Source organism: Astatotilapia calliptera, chromosome 6, assembly GCF_964374335.1.
Source record: "Astatotilapia calliptera chromosome 6, fAstCal68.1, whole genome shotgun sequence".
Lineage (NCBI taxonomy): Eukaryota > Metazoa > Chordata > Actinopteri > Cichliformes > Cichlidae > Astatotilapia > Astatotilapia calliptera.
Genome location: NC_137427.1, coordinates 14,617,125 through 14,641,685, shown reverse-complemented (window position 1 = coordinate 14,641,685; position 24,561 = coordinate 14,617,125). Strand labels below are relative to the sequence as shown.

The 24,561-nt window shown below is 38.3% G+C and overlaps 2 protein-coding genes and 1 long non-coding RNA gene across 3 annotated transcripts; 2 read left to right on the top strand and 1 right to left on the bottom strand.

The window, feature by feature from the left end:
• The first annotated feature begins 4,178 nt into the window (after positions 1-4,178).
• LOC145429217 (uncharacterized) lies at positions 4,179-5,864 on the top strand. Its single transcript, XR_013909441.1, has 2 exons — positions 4,179-4,281; positions 4,436-5,864. It is a non-coding gene; the product is annotated as an uncharacterized LOC145429217 (long non-coding RNA).
• A 7,031-nt stretch (positions 5,865-12,895) lies between these two features.
• Positions 12,896-16,725, top strand: LOC113023958 (uncharacterized). Its single transcript, XM_026170460.2, has 6 exons — positions 12,896-13,115; positions 13,770-13,871; positions 13,951-14,346; positions 15,229-15,365; positions 15,489-15,589; positions 15,744-16,725. The coding sequence occupies exons 1-6, from the start codon at positions 12,971-12,973 to the stop codon at positions 15,877-15,879; spliced, it is 1,017 nt and encodes a 338-aa protein (XP_026026245.2). The 5' UTR covers positions 12,896-12,970; the 3' UTR covers positions 15,880-16,725.
• Positions 16,726-21,379: 4,654 nt separating this feature from the next.
• On the bottom strand, positions 21,380-24,041 carry LOC145429210 (E3 ubiquitin-protein ligase TRIM39-like). The gene has a single exon (XM_080302417.1). The coding sequence runs from the start codon at positions 23,892-23,894 to the stop codon at positions 22,251-22,253; it is 1,644 nt and encodes a 547-aa protein (XP_080158543.1). The 5' UTR covers positions 23,895-24,041; the 3' UTR covers positions 21,380-22,250.
• Between the last annotated feature and the right edge of the window lie 520 nt (positions 24,042-24,561).

The following is a 24,561-nucleotide window of genomic DNA, read 5'->3' as shown; positions in this document are numbered from 1 at the left end:
TAAGTGCATATTCAAATACAAAGACAAATGCAGTCAAAACCTCTAACACAGTCCTGAGGAGTGCCATCAGATCTCAGTTCCCTGTTAAAAAGAGAACTGCTTGTGTCAATATATTTTCACACAGTTCAGAGCTACTACACACAACTACAGAGACTCTCGCAAAGCACTGATCACCTCAGAGACTTAAAGACCCAAATAAACCTCCAATGCAGATAAAATCATGGATGCAGTCTATGCGAGTACGGATGAAGTATTAGCTTGTCGCAGAAAGTCTAAAAGGGAGCATCAAACTGTGGAAGACATTTATGTGAATCATGAAGTGATCCAAACCATACAACGTAAAACAACTGGACCTTCACCCCCAGGTAAAAACCACAAACCTATCTATAGATATTACAATTACGTGTTGCTAAAGTTTTGTGCACAAATCTAAAAATAAAACTGAAAATTCTATACAAACTGTCTGAAGAAAAAAGACTTAATTCAGGAAAAAGTAATCTAGAGTCTGGCTTGCTGTAGTGTTACTGTAGTTTTGGATTTTTTGCTGGGTGTTAATTTTGATCGAGATATACAGTTTTGTTTTGTTTTTATCTGGGTTTACACTCAGCTGTTTTCCAGAATGTGTGGGTTTTTCAGTTTAGTTTTTATTTAATGTCTGTATTTACTTTAGTTTTGATTAGTTTCAAGGTTAATTTAAACACCATTTGGAACGAGCGCTGAAGAGAAAACAATACAATACAAATACTTTGAAACTAACAGTATTTGTGTCGTTGCCACCAAGACTCATTCTCAGATGCTGATTTTAGATAAAAATAGTAATTAGTGTTATAATAAAATGTATGAGGATATAAGGCTGTGCGATATGACCAAAATCTCATATCCCGATATAAGAATTCTATCATCCCGATAACAATATAAATCACAAAAATGTAACATTTTCTGTAAATTCTGTGAATCTCGGGCAGCTCGACTTGCGGGAAGTGTTTCCAGCTGCACGTCAGGTAGCTGGAGTCGAGTGATGTAACCGATGCATGCAGTGGCGGTCCTAGCCTGTTTGGCGCCCTGGGCGAACACCCCCCCCCCCCCACACACACACACACACACACACACACAAAACATATTAAGTATTGTACATTAACATAAAACTGTTATACACACACACATATGAAGAGAGAGAGAGAATGCATTGTATGCAAACGGCTACCAAACAGCCATCATAATTCGTCATACAATGAGAACAGGACAAATCAAAAATTGACAATGACTAATTAATATTAGAATCTGTAACATAATGTATTGTTCAAGAGTTTAGTCTGTTACTGTTACTATTTTTACCATTTCTTTTTGGAGCAACTGTAATCCACATCATTTGCTTAGGGATTAATAAAGTATTCTGATTCTGATTGTTTCAGGATACATGACCTGCCATTATCCACTGATACATCTGCTTACCTGTATCTTTTGTTCGTTTCTCCTCCACTTCTTTTCTCTTTTTTCTAAACTGAGCACCTGATGGCTTTGAACTTTTCTTGTCCATCTTCCGTAGTTTTTAATTTTGCACTCCAGTATGAACACCCATCCCTCAAACCGAGGATCACCACAACATAACCTAACAGACCTTCACCTTAGTTCACAGAATTACTTTGTCTAGGGTGCATTTCTGAGATTTCACACAACCCAGGATTCAAATCATGAATACATAATGGGCTTGGATTTACATCATTATAAATGAAATGTGCTCTATTTGGAAGCAGCCACCCCCCTCCCCTTTCGACGGGTTGTGTGTGAAACTTTAAACCCTCAAACTGTAAATTATAAATTTTAAATTGTTATTGATCCCTTTACCCCTGGTCCTAAAGTGTATATTTATTTTCTTACTCTTCTTATATTTATTGTTTGTTTACTTGCACTGCTGTAACTGGAGCCCCGTCGTCTCGTCTCTCTATATACTGGACTGTATGTAGTGGAGATGACAATAAAGTTTACTTTGACTTCAGCAGCAAGCAGGCGCACCGAGGGCTCTCGCGCTCACTTTTCGCGTATAGAATTTTGAAAAAACATCGGTGCAAATTATAAGTCTGTATCATAATGTCTGGTGTATTCGTGTTTGTTGGTTTGTTTTTATTTTGTTTTATTTTGCGAGTTGGTTATTAGATGCTGCTCCAGCCGGTCAAAGAATTTTTGCGACACCACGAAACAAACGATAGCATAAAATGAAACAATAGACGTTTTTATATCGTCATCTGATATATATCGTTATATCAAACAGCCCTATGAGGATATAAACATATTTTATTATTAGACATATAACAAATATTTACTTCTACCTGTAGGTTCTGAAGATGTAAAGAAGAGTTACTGCAGAGCTGCTGTGATTCTTCTGGGTCTGCTGTGTCTTTTCCTCCTGACTGGACTCATAGCTGTGGTTTTTCTATGTGAGTACAACAGAAATGTAATTAGCATGCTAAAATCCTCACAGGTGATGTATTTATTTTATGATGATGTGTCCAACAGTCACCCAAGGCAAATCTCAGTGGAAAATGGAGACAGTGATACTACACAAGCTTGCTGACAACGTGACCAGCGAGAGAAACCAGTTACAGACCAGTTTCAACATTCTGGTTAAAGAGAGAGACCAGCTCCAGAAAAGATTGGAAGACATGACCACAAGCAGAGACGACCTTCAGAGAAAGCTTCAATGTAATTATATCTTAATGCTTGATGGTAAATGGCGTGTATTTGTATGGCACTTTACTAGTCCCTAAGGACCCCAAAGCGCTTTACACATTCAGTCATCCACACATTCACACACTGGTGATGGCAAGCTACATTGTAGCCACAGCCACCCTGGCGCGCACTGACAGAGGCGAGGCTGCCGGATACTGGCGCCACCGGTCCCTCTGACCACCACCAGTAGGTAACGGGTGAAGTGTCTTGCCCAAGGACACATTGACTGAGACTGTCGGAGCCGGGGCTCGAACCAGCAACCTTCCGATTACAAGACAAACTGCTAACTCTTGAGCCACGATCGTGCATTTATCTCTAACAACATTTTTGTCTCTTTAACACTTTAACAAATGTAGCTTTTTAAAAAGCATGGTGAGGCAGGAATCCTGGGTTTGTGTGGTGTGTGTGGAGTTTGCATGTTCTCCCTATGTTTGCATGGTTTCACTCATTCTCTAGTGGGTTAGGATCATTCAAAATTCCCCATAGGAGTAAATGTAGTTGAAAATGGTTGTCTGTCTGTGTGTTAGCCCTGTGTCAGACTGCCAATCTGCCTCTGAACACATGCCAATCCCCCCGCGGCCGAGGTAAGGATAAGTGCTATAGAATGGATGGACAGATCTTGAGAAAGGCCTTTGAAAAGTAAAGTTGTAAATGTAATGTCAATTTGAACTAAATCTAATGTGAGTGAAAATATCAACATTCTATATGTTCACATTTAGACAGTTTCTAATAGCTTGTTGATTGTTAAAACCTGCATAGACAAACAAAAACAAAAAAAGAGTTTAGCTGACTTCTTAGCTCCAATTATATCTGCAGCCTTCTTCAGTTCTCACACAGCTGAATATAGATGTGGTGATGCTTGTAACACCATCAAGACTTCAAAACAAGAAGAGGACAAAAGAGAAAAGATCATTTCTCTCTAACTTCTTTCTAACTCTAAGTGGTGGTTTTCAGTGACAATTGCTGACTCGAACAACATTATTAGAGACAAATTATTAGATGTGAAAGCACTCCCTCTGAGGCCACACAACACAAAATTGTAAAATGTTTAACATATACAGCACATACAGTTTCAGGGAATTTAGATCTAGATTTTACATAAGACTTGATAAATTGTGCTTAGTCATGTGTATATTTACTGAAGTGCTTTTAATTCTATGTATGCTACCTATCACAAAGCAAGCACAAATTATTATTCTGTTTTTCTTAAACAGATTGCCAAGAAACATGGGTGGCCTTCAGTGATAGTTGGTACCAAATTTCTTCAGAGCAGAAATCCTGGGAAGAAAGTAGACGAGACTGCCTTAAAAAAGGTTCAGACCTGATGATCATCAACAGCCGAGAAGAACAGGTTTGTGTGTGTGCAAACATAGATGTGTGCAGAAGAAAGGATGATGATACATCACTTTAAGTTCTGAATGTGTACATTTAATTTTTCTCTTTCTAAATAAAGAACTTTGTGAACAAGTTCAAGAAGCATTTGTGGATTGGACTGACTGACTCAGAGACAGAGGGGACATGGAAATGGGTGGATGGGACTCAAATGACTACAAGGTTGAAATAAAAATTTAATCTCTTTCTTGTCCATAAAGTCTGTTTATGTAATCAAATACATTAACAAAAATTATTTGGTTAATATCTTGTTACTAAAAACCAAAGACTGACTGACCTGTTGAGTTTAACTCTTATAATTTTATCTGTATTTCAGCTACTGGAATAGTGGGGAACCAAATGGTGGCAGAAATGAAAACTGTGGAGAGATAAAAACTTACAACTCAGAAAACAGCTTGAATGATGCACCATGTTCCAGTGCAAAATTCTGGATATGTGAGAAGAGAGTTTCTCCATAATTTAACATCCACGCCCAACAAATACTGCAGAACACAGAGCCATGAGATCAACTTCTGAAATGAAGCTGAACAGAAAGCAGTGGACACTTACAGCGAGTAAAATAAGTCACCAATTTTCTGAGTAAACATATTTCTAAAGGTATAATTAACATAAAATTCTTGCCATGTCAGTAACAATCCATCCAGTCCATACAAGTCATTATTACAAGCATGTATAATAATGAAAAATGACACGGAAAAAGTATTGAACACATGAAAAAGGTGCAAAAAGGCATGGAGAGCTGTGACACCAGCTGAACTGTATTAGTAATAAGAAAACAATTCTGTCACTTAGGCAAATTACTATCACCTGGTTCAGTCTCAACTGATGGGCTATAAAAAGCTGTGTCATTACTGAGGTTTTGCTTAACAAACATCTCATGATGGGTAAAACCAATGTGGTCTCTTGAGACTGTTGCAACACATATTGATAACAGAAGAATTTCTAAACTACTGAAGGTTCCAGTGAGCACTGTTGGGGTAAAAAAAGAAGTTGAAAGAACATCATTATACCATAAATTGATCAAGACCTGATGATCCCAAAAAGATTTTAGACAGAGAATTGAAAACGATTATTAAAAGAGATGTTCAAGGCCAAGGACCCCTTGCAGAAAGCTACAGAAATTAGCTGATACAATCATTTCAAAGGAAATAAGTAATGCACACAACTGTCATGGCCCGTGTAAATGTTCAATGTGGAATACTCCATTGGTGAAGAAATAGCATATTAAAGCGCATTCAGAGTTTGCTGAACCACACTTTGACAACCCTGTGAAATACTGTTAGAATATAGTCTGGCCAGATGAGACTAATACATAGCATGTTTGAAGGTCAAAAGTCATATAACCCAATAAACACCACACAAATAATGAAGTTTGGAGGTGGGTTCATCATAATGTTGGGTTATTTTATTTTTCAACATTCAGTACTGGCATCTTTCATATTATTGAAAGGAGGATGAATGTAAAAATGTACTGTCGCGAAATCGATCAATGTAGAGCAGTGTCACAATCCACGGAGGCCCCAGAAAAGTGCAATCAAACGGTGAGTTTATTAACAGCTAGGAGAAAACATCAGCATATGTCTTCTGACAAAAATACATATGGAGAACACTTATAAAGCAGCGGGAGAGCTGCAGCGGAGCTGCAGCGGGAGAGCTGCAGCGGGAGAGCTGCAGCGGGAGAGCTGCAGCTCTGAGTGCGAATGTACAGCAACCGTGTAGGGATTAATAAAAACTTATCAAAATGCCACTGGGTCTGCCGTGTATGTTTACAAAGACATTAGTTACAGTGAATGGTACATCTTGTACATCTTTAATGGCTATAAACAGACATAGAACTTCTCTTTTCTATAACACCTTCCATACAAGGTAATAAACTTCAAGCCCTCAGGGTCTCTGGGGCAAATTATTGACTCTGGTCATCTGTTACCAAGTAGACTAAAATACAGTTAGAAGCTAAATGAGTTAAGGCCTCAGGCCTGACACATTCCTAGATTATATGTGTTATTGTAAGCATGTATTGCAGTTATCCTTTATGCTCTAGTCTCTAACACAATAGATTGTGAAGACGTCACGCTTCACAAAGCTTAAGACCCTCTGTAGACTAAGCAACAACTCTTAATGAGCACAAATACTATGCAATGTGTATGAAATACTTCTGACTGTACTTGTAAAAAAAAGTTAACATAATGGAAGGATCCTCAAATGAACATCTTCAATAAACAACTTTAATGCAATATCAATACTGTGAGAAATATTATTAGATGAAATAATGCTGTAAAGAATGTTATCAATGCGATTATAATGATGCAGATTATATGGCAGCAATAAAAGAATTTCTGTATCTCCACAGTACCAAGATTTTCTTGATAAACATCTGCTGCCATCTACCAGGATGATGAAAATGAAACGAGGGTGGATGTTTCAGAAAGACAATGATCCCAAACACAAAGTTAAAGAAACTCTTAGCTGAAAGAAAATGGAGCTGCTAGAACAGCCCAGCCAATCGCCTGACCTGAATCGAGCTGAAAATCTATGGAAAGAAGCAAAGCTCAGAGTTCACAGAAGGATCTACAGAACCTTCAGGAGTTGAAGATAGTTTGTGTGAAAGACTGAGCCAAAATCACACCCAAGCAATGTAAGTAGGCATCGTAATTAAAGCAATCATCGCAGACAAAGGCTTTTGTATGAAGTATTAAATACATTTGAGTAAGCATGTTTAATACTTTCCCCCTGTGTTATTTCTCACTTTTAAACATAACCTAATCTATGCATATCTATTGTTTGATTTCTTTACATGTGTGGATTGAATGGGTTGTTACCGACATCTGATGGAAATTTCATGGCGGTTGCACACCTACAAATACATTTACCTAGATGTGTGTAATACTTATCCTTATATCCAGGATCTTTAACCAGCAGGGGATCTGCTTTAACGTGACTTGTTATTACACTAGATTGTAAGCTATATTTGATTTAAAAATTACACATTTAAAAAGGAGAATGCTTAATTAATCAATGCTGTGCTTAAACAAGCACAACATTGCTCACTATCCTCATAACAGTTTTTTCACTACCCTCACATACATGTCTGCCACTCATGACTTACTTATGTATGCTGATTCAAATTCTGATTACCCCAGTTCCTCTTTTGCCTCTCGGAACAAGTGACAGTTTTTTCTCTAGTAGCAAAAAAACTGACTAAATACAGGGAGTGCAGAATTATTAGGCAAGTTGTATTTTTGAGGAATAATTTTATTATTGAACAACAACCATGTTCTCAATGAACCCAAAAAACTCAACCACAACCACAGCCTCCCAGACACTGTTCAGAGAGGTGTACTGTTTTCCCTCCTTGTAAATCTCACATTTGATGATGGACCACAGGTTCTCAATGGGGTTCAGATCAGGTGAACAAGGAGGCCATGTCATTAGTTTTTCTTCTTTTATACCCTTTCTTGCCAGCCACGCTGTGGAGTACTTGGACGCCTGTGATGGAGCATTGTCCTGCATGAAAATCATGTTTTTCTTGAAGGATGCAGACTTCTTCCTGTACCACTGCTTGAAGAAGGTGTCTTCCAGAAACTGGCAGTAGGACTGGGAGTTGAGCTTGACTCCATCCTCAACCCACAAGGCCCCACAAGCTCATCTTTGATGATACCAGCCCAAACCAGTACTCCACCTCCACCTTGCTGGCGTCTGAGTCGGACTGGAGCTCTCTGCCCTTTACCAATCCAGCCACGGGCCCATCCATCTGGCCCATCAAGACTCACTCTCATTTCATCAGTCCATAAAACCTTAGAAAGATCAGTCTTGAGATATTTCTTGGCCCAGTCTTGACTTTTCTCAGTTCATGGGCAGTTATTTTGCGCCTTGGTTTTTCCACACGCTTCTTGCGACCCTGTTGACTATTTTGAAAAAAACGCTTGATTGTTCGATGATCACGCTTCAGAAGCTTTGCAATTTTGAGACTGCTGCATCCCTCTGCAAGATATCTCACTATTTTTGACTTTTCTGAGCCTGTCAAGTCCTTCTTTTGACCCATTTTGCCAAAGGAAAGGACGTTGCCTAATAATTATGCACACCTGATATAGGGTGTTGATGTCATTAGACCACACCCCTTCTCATTACAGAGTTGCACATCACCTAATATGCTTAATTGGTAGTAGGCTTTCGAGCCTATACAGCTTGGAGTAAGACAACATGCATGAAGAGGATGATGTGGACAAAATACTCATTTGCCTAATAATTCTGCACTCCCTGTATGTGCTGTCATTTAACATGAAGTTTTATTTGATATTCTTTTCACTTACGATGTATGTATTGTTAAATAAGTTAAAGCAATTTGTTTTGTTCAAACAAAACAAATCTCCACTGTCTTCTGGGCATTCAGCACCAGGTTGTTGTGGCTGCACCAGGACACCAGACGTTCAACCTCCCTCCTGTAGGCAGACTCATCCCCGTCCGAGATGAGTCCAATAACGGTGGTGTCATCTGCAAACTTGATTAGCTTGACAGACTGGTGGGTGGAGGTGCAGCAGTTAGTATACAGGGAGAAGAGCAGGGGAGAAAGAACACAGCCCTGAGGGGAGCCGGTGCTGATGGTCCAGGAGTCCGAGACATTCTTTCCCAGCCTCACATGCTGTTTCCTGTCCATCAGGAAGTCAGTGATCCACCGGCAGATGGGATCAGGCACATTCATCTGGGAAAGCTTGCCTCGGAGATGGTCTGGAAGGATGGTATTGAAGGAAGAGCTGAAGTCCACAAACAGGATCCTGGCGTAGGTTCCTGGGGAGTCCAGATGCTGCAGGATGAAGTGTAGGGCCATGTTGATGGCGTCATCTACAGACCTGTTGGCTCTGTATGCAAACTGCAGGGGGTCCAGGAGGGGGGCCGTGAGGGTCTTGAGATAGGAGAGAACCAGGCGCTCAAAAGACTTCATGACCACAGATGTCAGAGCCACGGGTCTGTAGTCATTTAGTCCAGTGATCCTGGGTTTCTTGGGGACAGGGATTATGGTAGAGGACTTGAAGCAGGCAGGCACATGACATGCCTGCAGTGAGGAGTTGAAAATGCCAGAAAACACTGGGGCCAGCTCGTTTGAGATATATAAATAATGTCTTAATAATCATGTGCTGAGTGTAATGAAGGTTTGTGGGAATGATATAAATACAACTTTGGAAAGACTGATTGGCTGGTCAGTTTGAAGAAGTTGTATGTTACCAGCGGGATAGGAGGGACTAACATGAAGTTAAAACAGTGAAAGAGGAGTCAAGATGGCAGTTTTCAAAGGTTTATTTCCTGCTAGTTTTAAAGTTCTGGTCCAGACTGACATTTTGGACTTTCGTTTTGGATAACAGTCAAAAACAGAGGTAGTCACAGGAAGAGTAAAACTAGTATTCTCCATGGTAGGACAGTCTTTAGTATGAGCAACACCAAATAATTGTGAAGAGGAATAAGACAGTCTGAGGAAGGCGTCTTTGGTGGCTTAATGACTGCACCTCTGCTAATGGGATTGCTGATGGCTGCCCCACCAACAGTCATTTTGTTACTGTGTTTTGACAGGAGTATTCTCAGTCTTAGATATTTCATAATTGCGAACATTCTTTTCATAGCTGAGCCCATAAACCAGCAAATCAGGATCCGTTTGCATGGCCTCCATAGAGAAAATGTGACCAGCAAAAAATAGTCACCCACCTCACGCTGTTGTAAGCCGCGGTGGTGATGTGGATGGTTGTGGAGGCACCCCCCCCCCCCACACACACACACAACACACATCAAAGTAACAGAGCTCTACTCAAAAGCAGGCAACAAACAATACTACTAACTCAAACAAACTGACCTACCTAAACAAGAAAAAGGGGAAACTTAAATAGTGGTCAAGACCCAAATTGCAGTTCTCCATATGGGCTTGCTCCATCCCTTTTCCACCTCTTAGCTTATCCAACAAGGGACTGGGAGCAGATTCCATTGAGGTAACTCAGAAAACAAAGACAGACTAAATCATAGACATAACAGTATAAACTAAAATTTGTGCACTTATTTTAGAATACAGTATTATGTGATTTTATAAGTAAATTAGTTCTAAACCAAAACCAATTCTTTATTACCCAGTAAATTAATTTACATATTTAAAGAAAGACAAATATGTAAGTGTAGTGTTATTGTACATCTTTAATGTAACACTGATGTTTAGTTGATATTACCACTGTATCTGGCTGAAATTGCAGCCGTCACAGCTGCTGTTAGCTGCTGTAATTTAGAATTAGCCGGCATTACTGAAACCTTCTTTTAAGTGGATCAAGCAATGTTGTACTTGGTCACTTAGTGACTTTCATACAATGTGAGAATATAATCAAATTGTTTATCAGAAGGAAAGCATGATTTTTTTCCAGCCAAAAATTTCCTGCTATAATGTTAGCTTATCACCCGCAGAGGTTTTTCTTATTTAGCAGGCTTGTTTTCAGCTGTCTTGAGACAAAAAGGTGTCTAATCTTCTGATAATAAGTCATTGTCACAATATCGGGAATAAATAAGCATGCATATGCAGTTATTTGTATGTTAGTTTCCTGACTTCGGTTAAGGTGAAAAGGTTAATATTTTATCTAGATGCCAGTTAGGTTGTTAGGACGTCTTCTCAGATGGTAAGAGATAGAAATGATCCTTCACATCTGGAGTCTTAAGGTGCAGACACAAATTAAAATTTGCCCCTACAGTAAACAAATGCCCACAAATTTTATTCTTCTCCTCATTTGGAATACAATGTATGTGGCTGGTCTCTAGCCAAAAGTGCAAATAAATAGAAAGGTGGTGCACACTTCAGCTAGTGTATTCAAGATGGTGGGGAAACATGGTGGTTTCCACTGGTAGCCATATGTAATTTTAAAGGGTTAATTCTAAGTTTATCAGAGTGCATCAGTTTCATTTTTCTGTTAAATAAACTAAAAAAAGAGAGAGCGATACATCCAACTTAGTTCACTGAATCAATTACAAAAATGATAATGGCTGCTTATTGGTGGTGGGTTCACCTAAAGAATGAAGTATATGTCCATCTCTCTGACCTGTCTGTAATGTAAAATATAAATTTTGCATCAAAAGTAGTCTGTGCTGTGAGAAGAAGTTACAAAATTAAATTATTTAATTATATATATATATATATTAGGGGTGCAACGATACACAAAATTCACGGTTCGGTTCGATACTTTGGTGTCACAGTTCGATATTTTTTCGATACAAAAAAATGTTCATGCTTTTTTAATTTGTCATTTATTAAAATTATAAATATATATTTTAACTCAAATGTACAGTTTTTAAATTTAATGTTGCTGAAACAACAAGGGGATAAAATAATAATTCTATCTGATTGGGAAAACACTCATCTTTGGAAAAGAGAGTTTATTACAGAGAAATGGCTCTTTCCAAAATAAAAGCTATACTATATGCTTCTTCCAGGGGATACTCTCAGCAGCATATTAAATATATCAGGTCCCCATAAGGAGAATCATGTGCTAACGGCTGTCTAAATGACTCGGGTAAAGTTTGTAGCATGCATGCTTGTTGTTTTTGTCTGCTTCCACTTATCTTTGCACTAGGATGATGTCGGCATAAATGTGCAGTCATATTCATTTTGTTCCCACTAGTGCTGTCAGCGTTAATCTGAAATGACGTTAACGCCACAACATGGTAAATCTCCGTTAACGAGCTACTGCCGATCGCCCCGTGCATGGGGCTGGACGACGTCAACACGTTAACAAGCTAACTGCGCTAACACAGTAGTTCCCACCCATGTAATTGAGCATTGCGTGGCACATTCGACATACTGTTTTACTTTTGTCCATGACGTGCTTACCTTCAGGGTCATACTTCACATGAAGACCAAGATAGTTCCAAAGGCCAGATCTGAATGAGGGTGGGGGAGGTTCAATTTGCCATGTTGCAATGAGCTTAGCTCCTGTCTTGCTAGCTTGCGCTGCGCTCAGTCGATCTGCGCTCGACAGTGCAGCCTAGGCGGAGTAGTCGAACGCAGATCCACTGAGCTCGCAACACAGACAGCATCGTCAGAAGAAAAGTTGATCAAATAAATTAAAAATTTTGTATTGTTCGATACATATGCGTACCGAACCGAAAGCACTGTATCGAACGGTTCAGTATCGATACGAGCATCGTTGCACCCCTAATATATATATATGGGATTTCCAGTGGTGGCTAACCAACCGGACATAGTCAAACAGTAGTGATAGATGTAGTGGTTCCCAATGTCAGCAACATCAGGAAGAAGGAACACGAGAAGCTCAAGAAATACCAAGGGAGCACCAGGTGTGGTGACCAAACTAGGCGAGTGGCTCCAGCAGATCCCAGGAACAACATCGGAGATCTCTGTCCAGAAGAGCGCAGTCCTAGGAACAGCTAAGATACTGCGCAGGACCCTCAAGCTCCCAGGCCAAGGACCTGAGCTTGAAGGATAGACCGCCAGCAGTGGCGAGCGGGAGAGGAAGTGTATATATAGACAAAAAGTGTTCTTACTGTGCCAGCATGTGTGCAAATGAACTCCCATGCAGTGGTCATTTCTACTGTTCTACTTGTACTCCAAGTATGACATACAGTAATTGGTTTCAGTTGAGTGTTGTCTGTGTATTCAAAGGCAAAGACAAATGCAGTCATAACCCAACAACAGTCCTGAGGTGTGCCAGGATTCAGGGAAATGAAAGCAGCATTTCATTCCTCTAGCTCTTAGTTTCCTGTTAAATAAAGAATTGCTTGTGCCAGTGGATTTTTACACAGTTCACACGCTCACAAAATGCTGATCGCCTCAGATACATAAGGACCCAACTGAGCCAGCAATACCAGTAAAATCATGGATCAAGCCTATATGGGCATGGAAGAAATATCAGGCAGCAACATAAAGTTGAGAAGGCTGGTAGAAACTTCAGAAGAGAATTATATCGATGATGAAGTGAGTCAAACTGTGCAATGTGAAACGACTGGACTTGGACTCCCAGGTAATAAACAAAAACAAGTAAACATATTAGATTTAGATACTGCATTGATATGTGATGATGAATTATTGTGCAGAAATAAAACAAAAAGTAAAACTAATACCGGGTAGATGTAGGGTCCGGTTTGCTGCAAAGTTACTGTAGTTTTGGATGTTTTGTTTTTAATTTTAAAGATTTATATTTTAAGGTATTTTTTTAATCTGTATTTGATTGTGCTGAAATGACTAGTTGACAGGTGACCCTTGGCCCATAATTTTGATTAAATTATAATTTTTGTTTTTAATTCAGGACAGGCTCAAACACATTCAGCGTGTGTTTATTTCAGTTCAGTTTTAATAGTTTAATAAACCAAAAATCTTTGGTTTTTATTAGTTTCAGTGTTAGTTTTTATTTATACTGTGGTGTGTGGTTGCCGGATTCTAAGTTCAAAAGAGAAAATAATACAATAAAATACTGTGCGACAATCACAGTATTTGTGTCACAGCCATAATCACACAGAAACAAGTTTGCTTCTTTGTGGTCAGATGTTGATTTCAAGAGCAGAAGTTCACAAGTTACTTTGTAGAGAAAATAGTATTTTGTGTTATGATAAACTATATGAGGATGTAAATATTCTTCACCTTTAGCATTGTAACAAATATAAACTTTTACCTGCAGAGTCTGAATTTGTAAAGAAGAGTTACTGCAGAGCTGCTGTGGTTCTTCTGGGTCTGCTGTGTCTTTTCCTCCTGATTGGATTCATAACTGTGGTTTTTCTCTGTGAGTACAAGAAATATGTAATTAGCATGCTAAAATCCTCACAGGCAATGTTTTTATTTGATATTGGCATGTCCTACAGTCACCCAAGGCAAATCTCCTGGTGAAATGGACACAGTGTTGCTACACAGTCTTTACAACAACTTGACCAGCGAGAGAAACCAATTACTGACCAGTTACAACAGGCTGACAACCGAACGAGAACAGTTACTGACCAGTTACAACAACTTGAAAACTGAAAAGGACCAATTGCTGACCAGTTACAACAACCTGACAACCGAACGAGAACAGTTACTGACCAGTTACAACAACTTGAAAACTGAAAAGGACCAATTGCTGACCAGTTACAACAACCTGACAACCGAACGAGAACAGTTACTGACCAGTTACAACAACAAAGTTAAAGAGAGAGACCAGCTCCAGACAAGATTTGAAGACATGACCAAAAATAGAGACAATCTTCAGAGAAAACTTCAGGGTAATTATTTGTTTCCATTTTATCTCGTACAGAAATGTTTTCCTTTACATTTGAAGTTAACATTCAAGTACATGACGGTGTTGTTGTTGTTTTTTTCTCATTTAATGCATTCTTGAATCACAGCGTTAACGATACTGGTTAAGACTTAAAGTGAAATTCAGTGTCCCTTAAACCATATTAACATCTGGACAGTTCCATACTATTAAAAAAGAAAGCCTCAGTAAAACCTAGAATTAAATGTAAATTAAGCTTAATGTGAATATATGAATATTTCATATGTTCTAAGTCTATTTAGATATAGCTCATACTGGTGCTTTAATCCATGTAGAGAAGGAAAAAAGATTCTCGTCATTTTTATCTTCAACTTCAACCAGTATGTCTCAGCTGTTTTTTTATTTCCATATTTAGTTGTGAAAGACACCTAACCAATGACAGAAATTTTAATACTGCAGTTTCAGTTCACAGTGTGTGTTATGTTAGAAATTACTAAAGCACCATGAAGCCTTCTAACTGAGAAGTGGACCTTGGACAAAACCTCGAGTTTCTCCTTATTTTCAGTGGTCAGTAACAGTTGCTGACTCAAGCAAAATCCTTAGATAAAATATATATTTCCCACACACTCCTTCTGAATGCACAAAAATGATGCATTTCTTTTTATGTTCTTTTAAAACACAAAACCAAAATAAACCTTTTTTATTTAATGTAAAACTAGACATATTGTGCAACAATAGGACAGTGTTTTTTTTCTTTCATATGTTAAAGCTTTGTGAATTTGTACAACTGACACTTGTGTAACAAATATGTGAGGCTAATTATGAGATATTAGCCTTAAAGATAAGATCCTAACAAAGCCCAAATTATTATTCTGTTTTTCTTAAACAGATTGCCGAGAAAACTGGGTGGCCTTCAGTGATAGTTTGTACCAAGTGTCTTCGGAGAAGAAATCCTGGGAAGAAAGCAGACAAGACTGTCTTCAAAAAGGTGCACACCTGATGATTATCAACAGCCGAGAGGAACAGGTGTGTGTGTGCAAACATAAATTAATGTACTATGTTCAGAATAAAACACTGAATGAAATCAGAGAATGCACTGACACATCACTTTAAGTTCTGTATATTTACACTTACTTGTCTTTCAACTAGAATTTTGTGAACCAGTTCAAGAAGTCTTTGTGGATTGGACTGACTGACTCAGAGACAGACGGAAGATGGAAATGGGTGGATGGGACTCGCATGACCACAAGGTTGAAATAAAAATTAAATTCCTCTCTTGTCCATAAAGTCTTCTTATATCATCAAGTACATTAACTAACTTAATTTAATTCATATCTTGTTACTAAAAACAAAAGGCTGACTGATCTGTTGAGTTTAACTCTTATAATTTTATCTGTATTTCAGCTACTGGAATAGTGGTGAACCAAATGGTGGCAGAACGGAAAATTGTGGACAGATAAAGGTTTACGACTCGCAAAACAGCTGGAATGATGAAACATGTTCCAATAAACACTTCTGGATATGTGAGAAGAGAATTTGAGATCAACTCCTGAAGTGAAGCTGAACAGAAAACAGTGGCCACTTAGGCTACGTCCACACATACACGGGTATTTTTGAAAACACAGCTTTTTCTATGCGTTTGGGCCTTTTGTCCACTGAAAACTGAGATTTTTTAAAACTCCTGCCAGGGTGGAGATTTTCGAAAAACTCAGTTTTTGCGTTTACATGTGGACGAGCAAAATGGAGATCTAGCCACGCAACGTCAAAGGTGTGCGCCTTTTTTAACGTCAGATCTGCAGTTTTTACATGCTTACATATACACACGCAGTTGCTGCCCCTCCACTTGGAAAGACAGAGTGAACTTTGGACGTAGCTTTTACATTCAACACACTCTCACAACCTAAGTGTAATATTAAGGAATAATTCCACCTCACTGTCTGTCCACACATAGGACTCATTTCTGCTTCTATGCACCATCTAGACTTCTGATTGGCCAACATTTCGACACAGCATTATATCATAGAGATATTTTAATAAAAAGGAACGTGTGGAAGATGATTTTTTTTTTATTAAACGAAAATGGAAAATCTCCACTAACAAAAATACCCGTCTATGTGTGGACATAGTCTTAGATGGAAACAAGTTTAAAGGGTTTTCGCTTTGCTTTCTAAATCAAGAATATCTTTTGTTACTATATCCAGGATCTTTAATCAGCCGGCGATCTGCTTTGGTGTGACTGGTCATGACAATTTTAAGACGTGTTAGATTAAAAAACTTGCTCAACAATCCCATGCTCAAAAATTCTCATCTTATAGAAAAATATTCTGTTATCATAAACTTTCCATCTGTATTTACAATTTAATCATTAAAATGTTGACAATTTGGACTTGTTTTACTCCACCTGACTCATTTATTGAGGAAAGACTGAAGATTTAGGAAAAAATCCTCTCAGTGTGCTGTGCAAAAATGCAAAACCCAACCCAAGTTTTCGCTCTCATGTATTCATTTCTAATATTGTTCATCCTAGTCCTAGTGAAAGTCTTAACATATACAGCTCTGCCTCCCATGTTTTTGTTAGTGCAAAAACCATAACCTGAACCATACATCACAGTAGGCCTGCTGCCATCTTGTAAACCTTCCCTTTCACGCTTCCTGCTATTCTTCTGTCCCAAATCACACCTGACACTGATCTCCACTCACTCTCCAGTGCACTCTGAATTGTTAAACCCAGGAATTTAAACTCATCTATCTTTACTACTTCTACTCTTTCTATCCTCACTCATTCTGTCTTACTTGCATTCCTCTTCTCTCTAGATTATGGCTCCACCTCTCAATAGTCTCTTCCACCTGGTCCTGCTCTCACTACAGATAAGTATCGTCTGCAAACATCATTGTTCACAGAGACGTCTGCCTGACCTGATTTGTCAACTTGTCCATCACAACCGCAAACAAGATCTCTGATGATGGGCTCAGAGTAGATCTCTGATGCCCTCCATGCCCACCTTTAACCCGTCTGTCACTCCTATTCCACTCCTCACGACTATCTCACTGTCCCACATTACCCTTTGTTCTTCTCTGCCACTTCTGACTTCGTGCAATACCTCAGCTCCTCTGTTTTTTCTAAATTCATAAAAGACACAGTGCACCTCTTCTGACTTTCTCCATACCGAGAGAAGCACTCTCACAGCAAACATCAGCCTGTAGTGCTTTTTCTTGGCATAAAGCCATACTCCTGCTTGCTGATCATTATGTTGCTTAAAGATGGTATGGTTCATCAACTTTATCCCTATTCAATCTTTTTTCTTGCAAGTACCCAACAATCAATAAATGCATCCAAGTATATAAATTTACTGAATATTTTTATTCAGTAAACTTGTATACATCAATAATAAACACAGTTGAGACAATTAAAGCAGTAGTGTTATTCATCTGATTTATCTGCACTGGTTTTTATTTTGGATCAAAGTAAGAGTCATTGTACTACAACTATTGTAAATAGAAAAACTATTTAATCATTTTGAAAGCAGCATGCTAGGTTACCATAATGATAATAAAAGCTGAGCTGCAGTGGTTTCTGATTGCGTCCAAGCTGCAGTAATACCACTTATTGTGATATGTAGGAGGAAAGAAAGTTAATTATAGTGCATATAGTAAATGAAAGCTTTTGACCGTACTTCAGCCAAAGTAAAAAAAAAAAGCAATTTAAAATTAAAATTACAGAAAGAGAATTTTTCCAGGATAACAATTCTGTAAAAACAAAAATTTTGCATACAGGAAGCTTAAACTAAAGCATTAACTTCAGGATTAATGCTGGGTTTTCAGTAGTGCTCTGGTTTTACTGAACATACTTCATAGTGCATGCTACAGCTGGAACTTGTTTGTATTGAGTTTTAATAGTTTAAATAGCACTTTCCTGTTTAATAGACAACCACTTGTGTTAGTGGATATTTGGAACTACAACTTGCAAATTCAGAAACTCACAAAACGCTGTTCACCTCAGATATCTGAACACCCACCCACCTGAGTTAACAATGCAGATTCAAATCATGGATCAAGGCTGTACAAGCACAGAGGAAATATCAGGTGGTCAGAAAAAGGAGTTCAGAAGAGTAAAATAATACATGTAATGACTGGGACCCACACACTGTTATTGTGCATGTTTATTGCAGTTGCACACATATTGTTAGAGAGTTATCTCTAGGATGCCAGTGCGATGGCTTCCTCAGGACAAGGACTCTTTCCAGATATACTTTAAGGAGCATTAACTGGTTGAACAGCAGGCCAATAGGTATAGCAATTGGCATACTCAGTGAGATAGTGATGTGTCGCAGCTGTTCTGATATTCTACTTATCTATGTGATGTACTTCTGTATGTTTTATCTTTTACGGCAATTTTTACCTCTACATTTGAAGCTAACACTTTGATAAAATGATCTTTTTATCATAATTGTGACATAAAGCAGACATGATATCTCATTTAATACAGTGGTCAAAATAGAGTATTAAACATCTCAGGAAAAGCCTTTGATAAAAAAAAAAAAAAGTCCCAGTTCATACTATTAAAAAAGAAAACTTCAGGAAAACCTCAGAATTACATGTAAACTGAGAATAATGTGAGTGAAAATATTAATTTCCCATACATGAGTTAAAACTGAAGTAGATCTGAACATCTCATCTGTTCTGTATTTCCATGTTTAGCTGGAAAACACACAACTTAGTTCAGGAATGTTAATAAAGAGAGAAGTGGACCTTCGAGAAAAGCTCACTTCTCTCTAACTTGACCTCCAGCTTTTTCTGAATTTTCAAAACCTGTGGTTTTCAGCCACAGCGGCTATTGTACTGGATTCTTCTGTGACCTCCTGGATAGGGTTCTCTATTTGTGGGAAATGTCTCTCACCGCAGTTTGAGGGTGTCCCGAAGCCTTTGAAATTGTTTTGTAGCCCTTTTCCAGACTGACAGGGATCAATGACTTTGTTTCTCATCTGTTCTTGAGTTTCTTTAGATTGTGGCATGACACAGTTCATACTAGTACTTTAACCTGAATAGACAAGAAACAACCTTTTGAGGTTTAACTGACTTCTCAGCTACAACTGAGATAATTCATGATGTCTCAGCTTTTCTATATTTAGGATAAATGTGGAAATGTTAATACAGCAGTTTCAGTTCATGGTGGGTTATGCTAGAAATGACTGACCCTTCAAAGTAATAAGTGGACAAAAGTTCACAAAAGTTATTGTAATGCAAGCTCACTTTAATTATTTGGTAAACTGCAGTTTTGTGGGGCAATCATGGTAACCAGTTTGACTGAGGAATGCATCTCAGATTTTGGGAAGTACCCCTCATATTTCTTTAAAACTGGAAAGAGGTCATTAATCAGCATACGTAGCTAATCTAAAGCATAATTAAAAAACTGCAAAGCAAAGAAAAATGTGTTGCACTCACAGCTGTCCCAGTGAGTGGTGAGTTCATTGCACTTTTGCACCAAGAGAAAATGTCTCTCCTGTTTGTTTATTTATTTGACTCAACAATATGTCAGATATTTTTCCACTTTTACAATTGTGGCTTTACTTGAAAGCTTTTTCAGTGGGAGTGGGATAGCAAAGTGGCTTTAGCCAAATTTGCCATCCACCCTTGGCAAATTTGCACCCTGCCCATTGTGATATAACCCTTTAAAGTTCACCCAAAAAGCATTTGTTCAACTTTTCTCCTTTGAGTACTGAGAAAGAAGATGACCATCCAGTGAACTAATACTTGCTCCTGTTATGCATCACAGTTATTAAAGCAGTGGAATCTGATATTGAAACTACGATATCTGCTCATGATGTTTGCCAGGAAGAAAAAATGCATGATTTTAGATTCAAAACCTGAGACTTATAGGTTTGGTTTATTAATTTACTTTAAAAAAAAAAATCATTAAATGTGTTCTTTTTCTGCCTTAAAAAGTGTGGGGGAGTTAAAAAAAATGAAAAATGCTGGATAGTTTTTGTTTCTTACAGTATGAAGGTTAAAACTGTCGTACAAACAACAAACAAATCCTCTGATTTTGAAAAGGTCCAGTGGCAACCTCAGATTTGACTGATTTTACAGGGAGCGGCACAATGCTGTTCAAGTAACTTGCCTAAAAACTTTCATTTGTCACAATTTAGCGTTTGAACCAATGAATAAGTGTAAAATAGAAAGGTATTCTAAGAGCATGTTCACATGGTTGTCTCCTAGTTTTTCATGACAGTGACAGTAAATATCTACTGTACCACTTTATTTTTATAAAGCCTTACTCTACTCTCAGATTTATTCATTTTATATTCTACTGTCTAAAGCAAAAGAACATTTACTGTTACAATAACAGTAAATGTATGAAGAGATAAATGTATTTAAATTTTTTGGACTTTGGATATTTTTGACAAATATCGATTCTACCTCCAAATTCAAAATTTGTAAAGAATCAATTAATTATTTTTTAAAAGCTTTCTGGGTTGTGTTGGGTTCTGCTCAGAGGAATGCAGCTTTCTCCAAAAGGTTTGAGCTGCACTTTATTAAAAGTGCTTGTATTTGAGCTGCTCGTTTGTTAGAATAGCAATCAGTTTTAATTTCTAATTCATTTTGTTGTTTTTCAATTGTAATGGTATTCATCATTGAACAAGAAAAAAATAATCCACCCTGTCTAAAAGAAAGTATCAAAAAATGGGTGTTAAAGAAGTGATGTAATGAGTCGCCCTCTTGTGGTGGGTTTGATTTGTGATTAGATGTTTAATGTCAGGAAGATGGGTGCATGATCACTATGAGCAGATTGTTGCATTTACTTACTTGCTGTGAGATAAAATTACTGAGGAAAAGTTCTGAAGGAAAGAGGACAAGTAAGTGTCTTCTCTGGAAGAGGAATTTCTCACCTTATCCATAATTAATGTTTTTTTTATTATGTTTGCAAATATTATGTCTCCAGATTCTTGAACTACCGAATGAGTTTGAATGGTGAGCTAACGATAATTAGAGTCTCTAACTAGTAAACTCTGCTGAATGGCACTGTGATAAAAATTATGCATGAAAGATGGGAGTTTTTGAGAATGTGGATAGTTTAATTTTAGAATAGAGACTTTCATTTATAAACACTGGCAATCCGCCCTCTTTACCACTAAATGGTTGAGAGAATATTTTGTCATACTTGCAGATCTTTTGCTTTTTGTGGATTTGTGATGCAAACACAATTTATTTATCCTTTATGAGTGAATAACATCATCACAGGCATGACCAAAAGAAAAAAACAAGGAAAAAAACATTCTCAATTGTCAACAGTCTTTTGTCATTTTAAATTTGCCTTTTTATATTTGATTTTTCTACATTTATTTGAAATATATCAGTTCAGGAGCGAATGTTCAGAATTTAGACTTCAAATACAGGAAATTTTATTACAGCAAGTTAGCGAGAGCAATGCAAAACCAGAAGCAAATAGTAAAAATCACAAAACCGTAATCAGCCTACTTCAGCTATACTGAGCTAGTTAACCTTCTCTGAGCTAATGCTGATTTTGTTCTTGTCTTTTGTGAGGAGAGGTTTGAGAAAGGATGAGCATGTCTGGATCCAAAGATGCACTTATCCCAGTGTTCCTAGTTGATGATAATTACTCAACAGGGAAGCAGCACATAATCCAATTTTTCATTTATATATTGATAAAATGTATTCTTCTATTTATCTTTTAATAAAGAACAAAAATGTTTTGTAATTAGAAAAAAATTTAAAGACTATTTTGCCTCAGTCAAAATCAGCATCACTCAGACTTTAAGCTCAATTTAAGATGAATATGACATAAAAACACAAAGAAATCAATCAGAATCAGAGAAGAAAAGAAGACCAAATCAATCAGTGTCACCAACGAATGTGTTCTTAACACAGACTGCTACATATAAAATCATTTTTCTACTCAATGTGATTAATGGGAGGGATGAGGAGAGGTGCAGAGTTTTTGCCATTGTCGTTATTACAGGGATTGAAGTATGGGTAGAGTTTCTCAGTGAAGGAGCAGCCAGTAAAGGAGTAGATAAGAGCTGCTGCATCTATATCATAAAAGGAAACCACACCCTCCTCATAATCTACAAACACTCCCACCTTCTCAGGACCAGACGGACGACAGACACAGACATCATGTTCATCGAGAGCTTTGTACTCATTTCCATTTCTCAGCACTACAGTCCAGAATCCATCCTCGGGACTAAGAGTCATTATTTTCTTCCTGTCGATCGACTCTCTGGCCACTCCCAATTCCCAGTCAGTCTTTCTTTTAACTTGAGCCTCATAGTAAAATCTGCCTGAAGAGAAACTCTGCTTTCCTAAAACACAAACACAGTAAGAAAATCTCTCCGGGTTGTCAGGAAGATTGTGCTTTTCATCTCCATGATTCACTTGTTTTCCATCATCAGACAAGATGAGCTCAGGATGTGCTGTATCAGCATCAAGACTCACATCCACAGCATACTGCTGGACCCTCCTCAGCTCAGCCTCAAACAGCTTCTTCATTTCTATCCTCAGTGTCTCCTCCAGCTGAGCCACAGCTCTCATCACAGTCCCCTCATACGTTGGTGGAAGAACGATGACCTCTGTCCAGTCCTTGGTAGGTGGAACAGCTTTCAGAGATGAAAAGTTTTGAACAAAGTGGAGGTGGTCTTCAGAGCGTGAGGCCTGCTTCAGCTCAGAGCTCCTCTTCTTCAACTCAGAGATTTCCTGTTCCAGCTCTTTGATGAGATCTTCAGCCTGTTTCTCTGTTGTTTCCTGTTTGTCTTCTATCTCCTTTATGACCTTCTTCAGGCCTTTCTCAATAAACTCCTTCAGAACAGTGAAGATCTGAACACCTTCTGTTTTCTGTTTGTCTGCAGCATCTTTACTCATCTTCACTGACTCATTGATCTCCTGAATCTTCTGTCGTCTCTTCTCGATCATTTGCTGAATTTCATCATCCATTTTCCTCAGCTCTGTCTTCTTTTCTTCAGATTCTTCTCTCAGAGGTACAAACTCATGAGTCTTGTGGTCTAAAACAGAGCAGAGCGTGCAGACACTTGTCTGATCGGTCTTACAGAACAGCTCCAGATGTTTATCGTGCTTCATACACATCCTGCCTTCCAGGTTCTCCACAGGCTCAATCAGCTGATGTCTTTTCAGACCTTTGACTGTCAGATGAGGTTCTAGGTGAGTCTCACAGTAGGAGGTCAGACACACCAGGCAGGACTTCAGGGCCCTCAGTCTGGTTCCAGTGCAGATGTCACAGGGAACTTCTCCTGGTTTGGCAGCTTGTTGCTCTGCGCTGCTCCTCTTGGCTTTCTGTTGAGTTTCATCTCTGAACTGAGCAACCACCTCAGAGAACAAAGTGTTAACCTTCAACAGAGGTCTACAGTAGAAAGCCTCTTTGCACATGGGGCACTGACAAGGAGCATTTCTATCCCAGTGCTGAGTGATACACTTCTTACAGAAGTTGTGTCCACATGGTGTGGTGACTGGATCAGCGAACACATCCAGACAGACGGAGCACAGAAACTGATCTTCAGATCGCAGATTACTGGCAGCAAACATATCTGCACTCTGGGAACAAAAGTCAAAGCATGATGAGTTAAAGTCTAACGATTTTCTGTGAGTGGTTTAGAACTGTCGAAGTGGGATCATGACAGCAATTTCAGATGAGGCAAAGAACTTGAAAAAATCTTCAAGGTATAACTATCTTATGTTGCATGGAGTCCAAAAATCACAGAATCACATCAAATAATTTAAGAGTAGAGTAATCCACTGAGAGACATCACCTGCACACTCACTTTATGTTTCTACATGTAGAGCTTACTCACTAAGTGCTGCCGTTCACTACAATCTCCTGACTGGAGGACTCACCCCGAGCTAGTTTTAGGATTTTTAGAACTGTGTTATATCAATCAGGTCTAAGAAGTTAATCCCAGGACTTTATGTTTGTTTACAAGTTTAAATAAATTTCTCATGTTATCCTGCACTGTTTCAGATGAGAGTGTGACTATGTTTGGTTTCATAACCACTTCTTTAATTCTAGTCATAGTTTAGTCCATGGAAAATCATTCATCATCTCTCTTCAGCCGTTTTTTCCGGTAAAATATCTTTAATATATTTATAAAGCCATGCATATTCTTTTTTTTACTTCACACTTCCTGGTTCTTAAGTAAGTGGGGGTGAATTGGAATTTGGCACTCTTAAAGTTTCAAGATTTTTGCAGCAACTT

Bases quoted from the DNA above. Each gene is read 5' to 3' on its own strand.
- LOC113023958 (XM_026170460.2), top strand. From the start codon at position 12,971: ATGGATCAAGCCTATATGGGCATGGAAGAAATATCAGGCAGCAACATA. The intron at 14,347-15,228 runs GTAATTATTTGT...TTTCTTAAACAG, and splicing joins TCTTCAGAGAAAACTTCAGG to ATTGCCGAGAAAACTGGGTG. The intron at 15,366-15,488 runs GTGTGTGTGTGC...TCTTTCAACTAG, and splicing joins TCAACAGCCGAGAGGAACAG to AATTTTGTGAACCAGTTCAA.
- LOC145429210 (XM_080302417.1), bottom strand. From the start codon at position 23,894: ATGTTTGCTGCCAGTAATCTGCGATCTGAAGATCAGTTTCTGTGCTCC.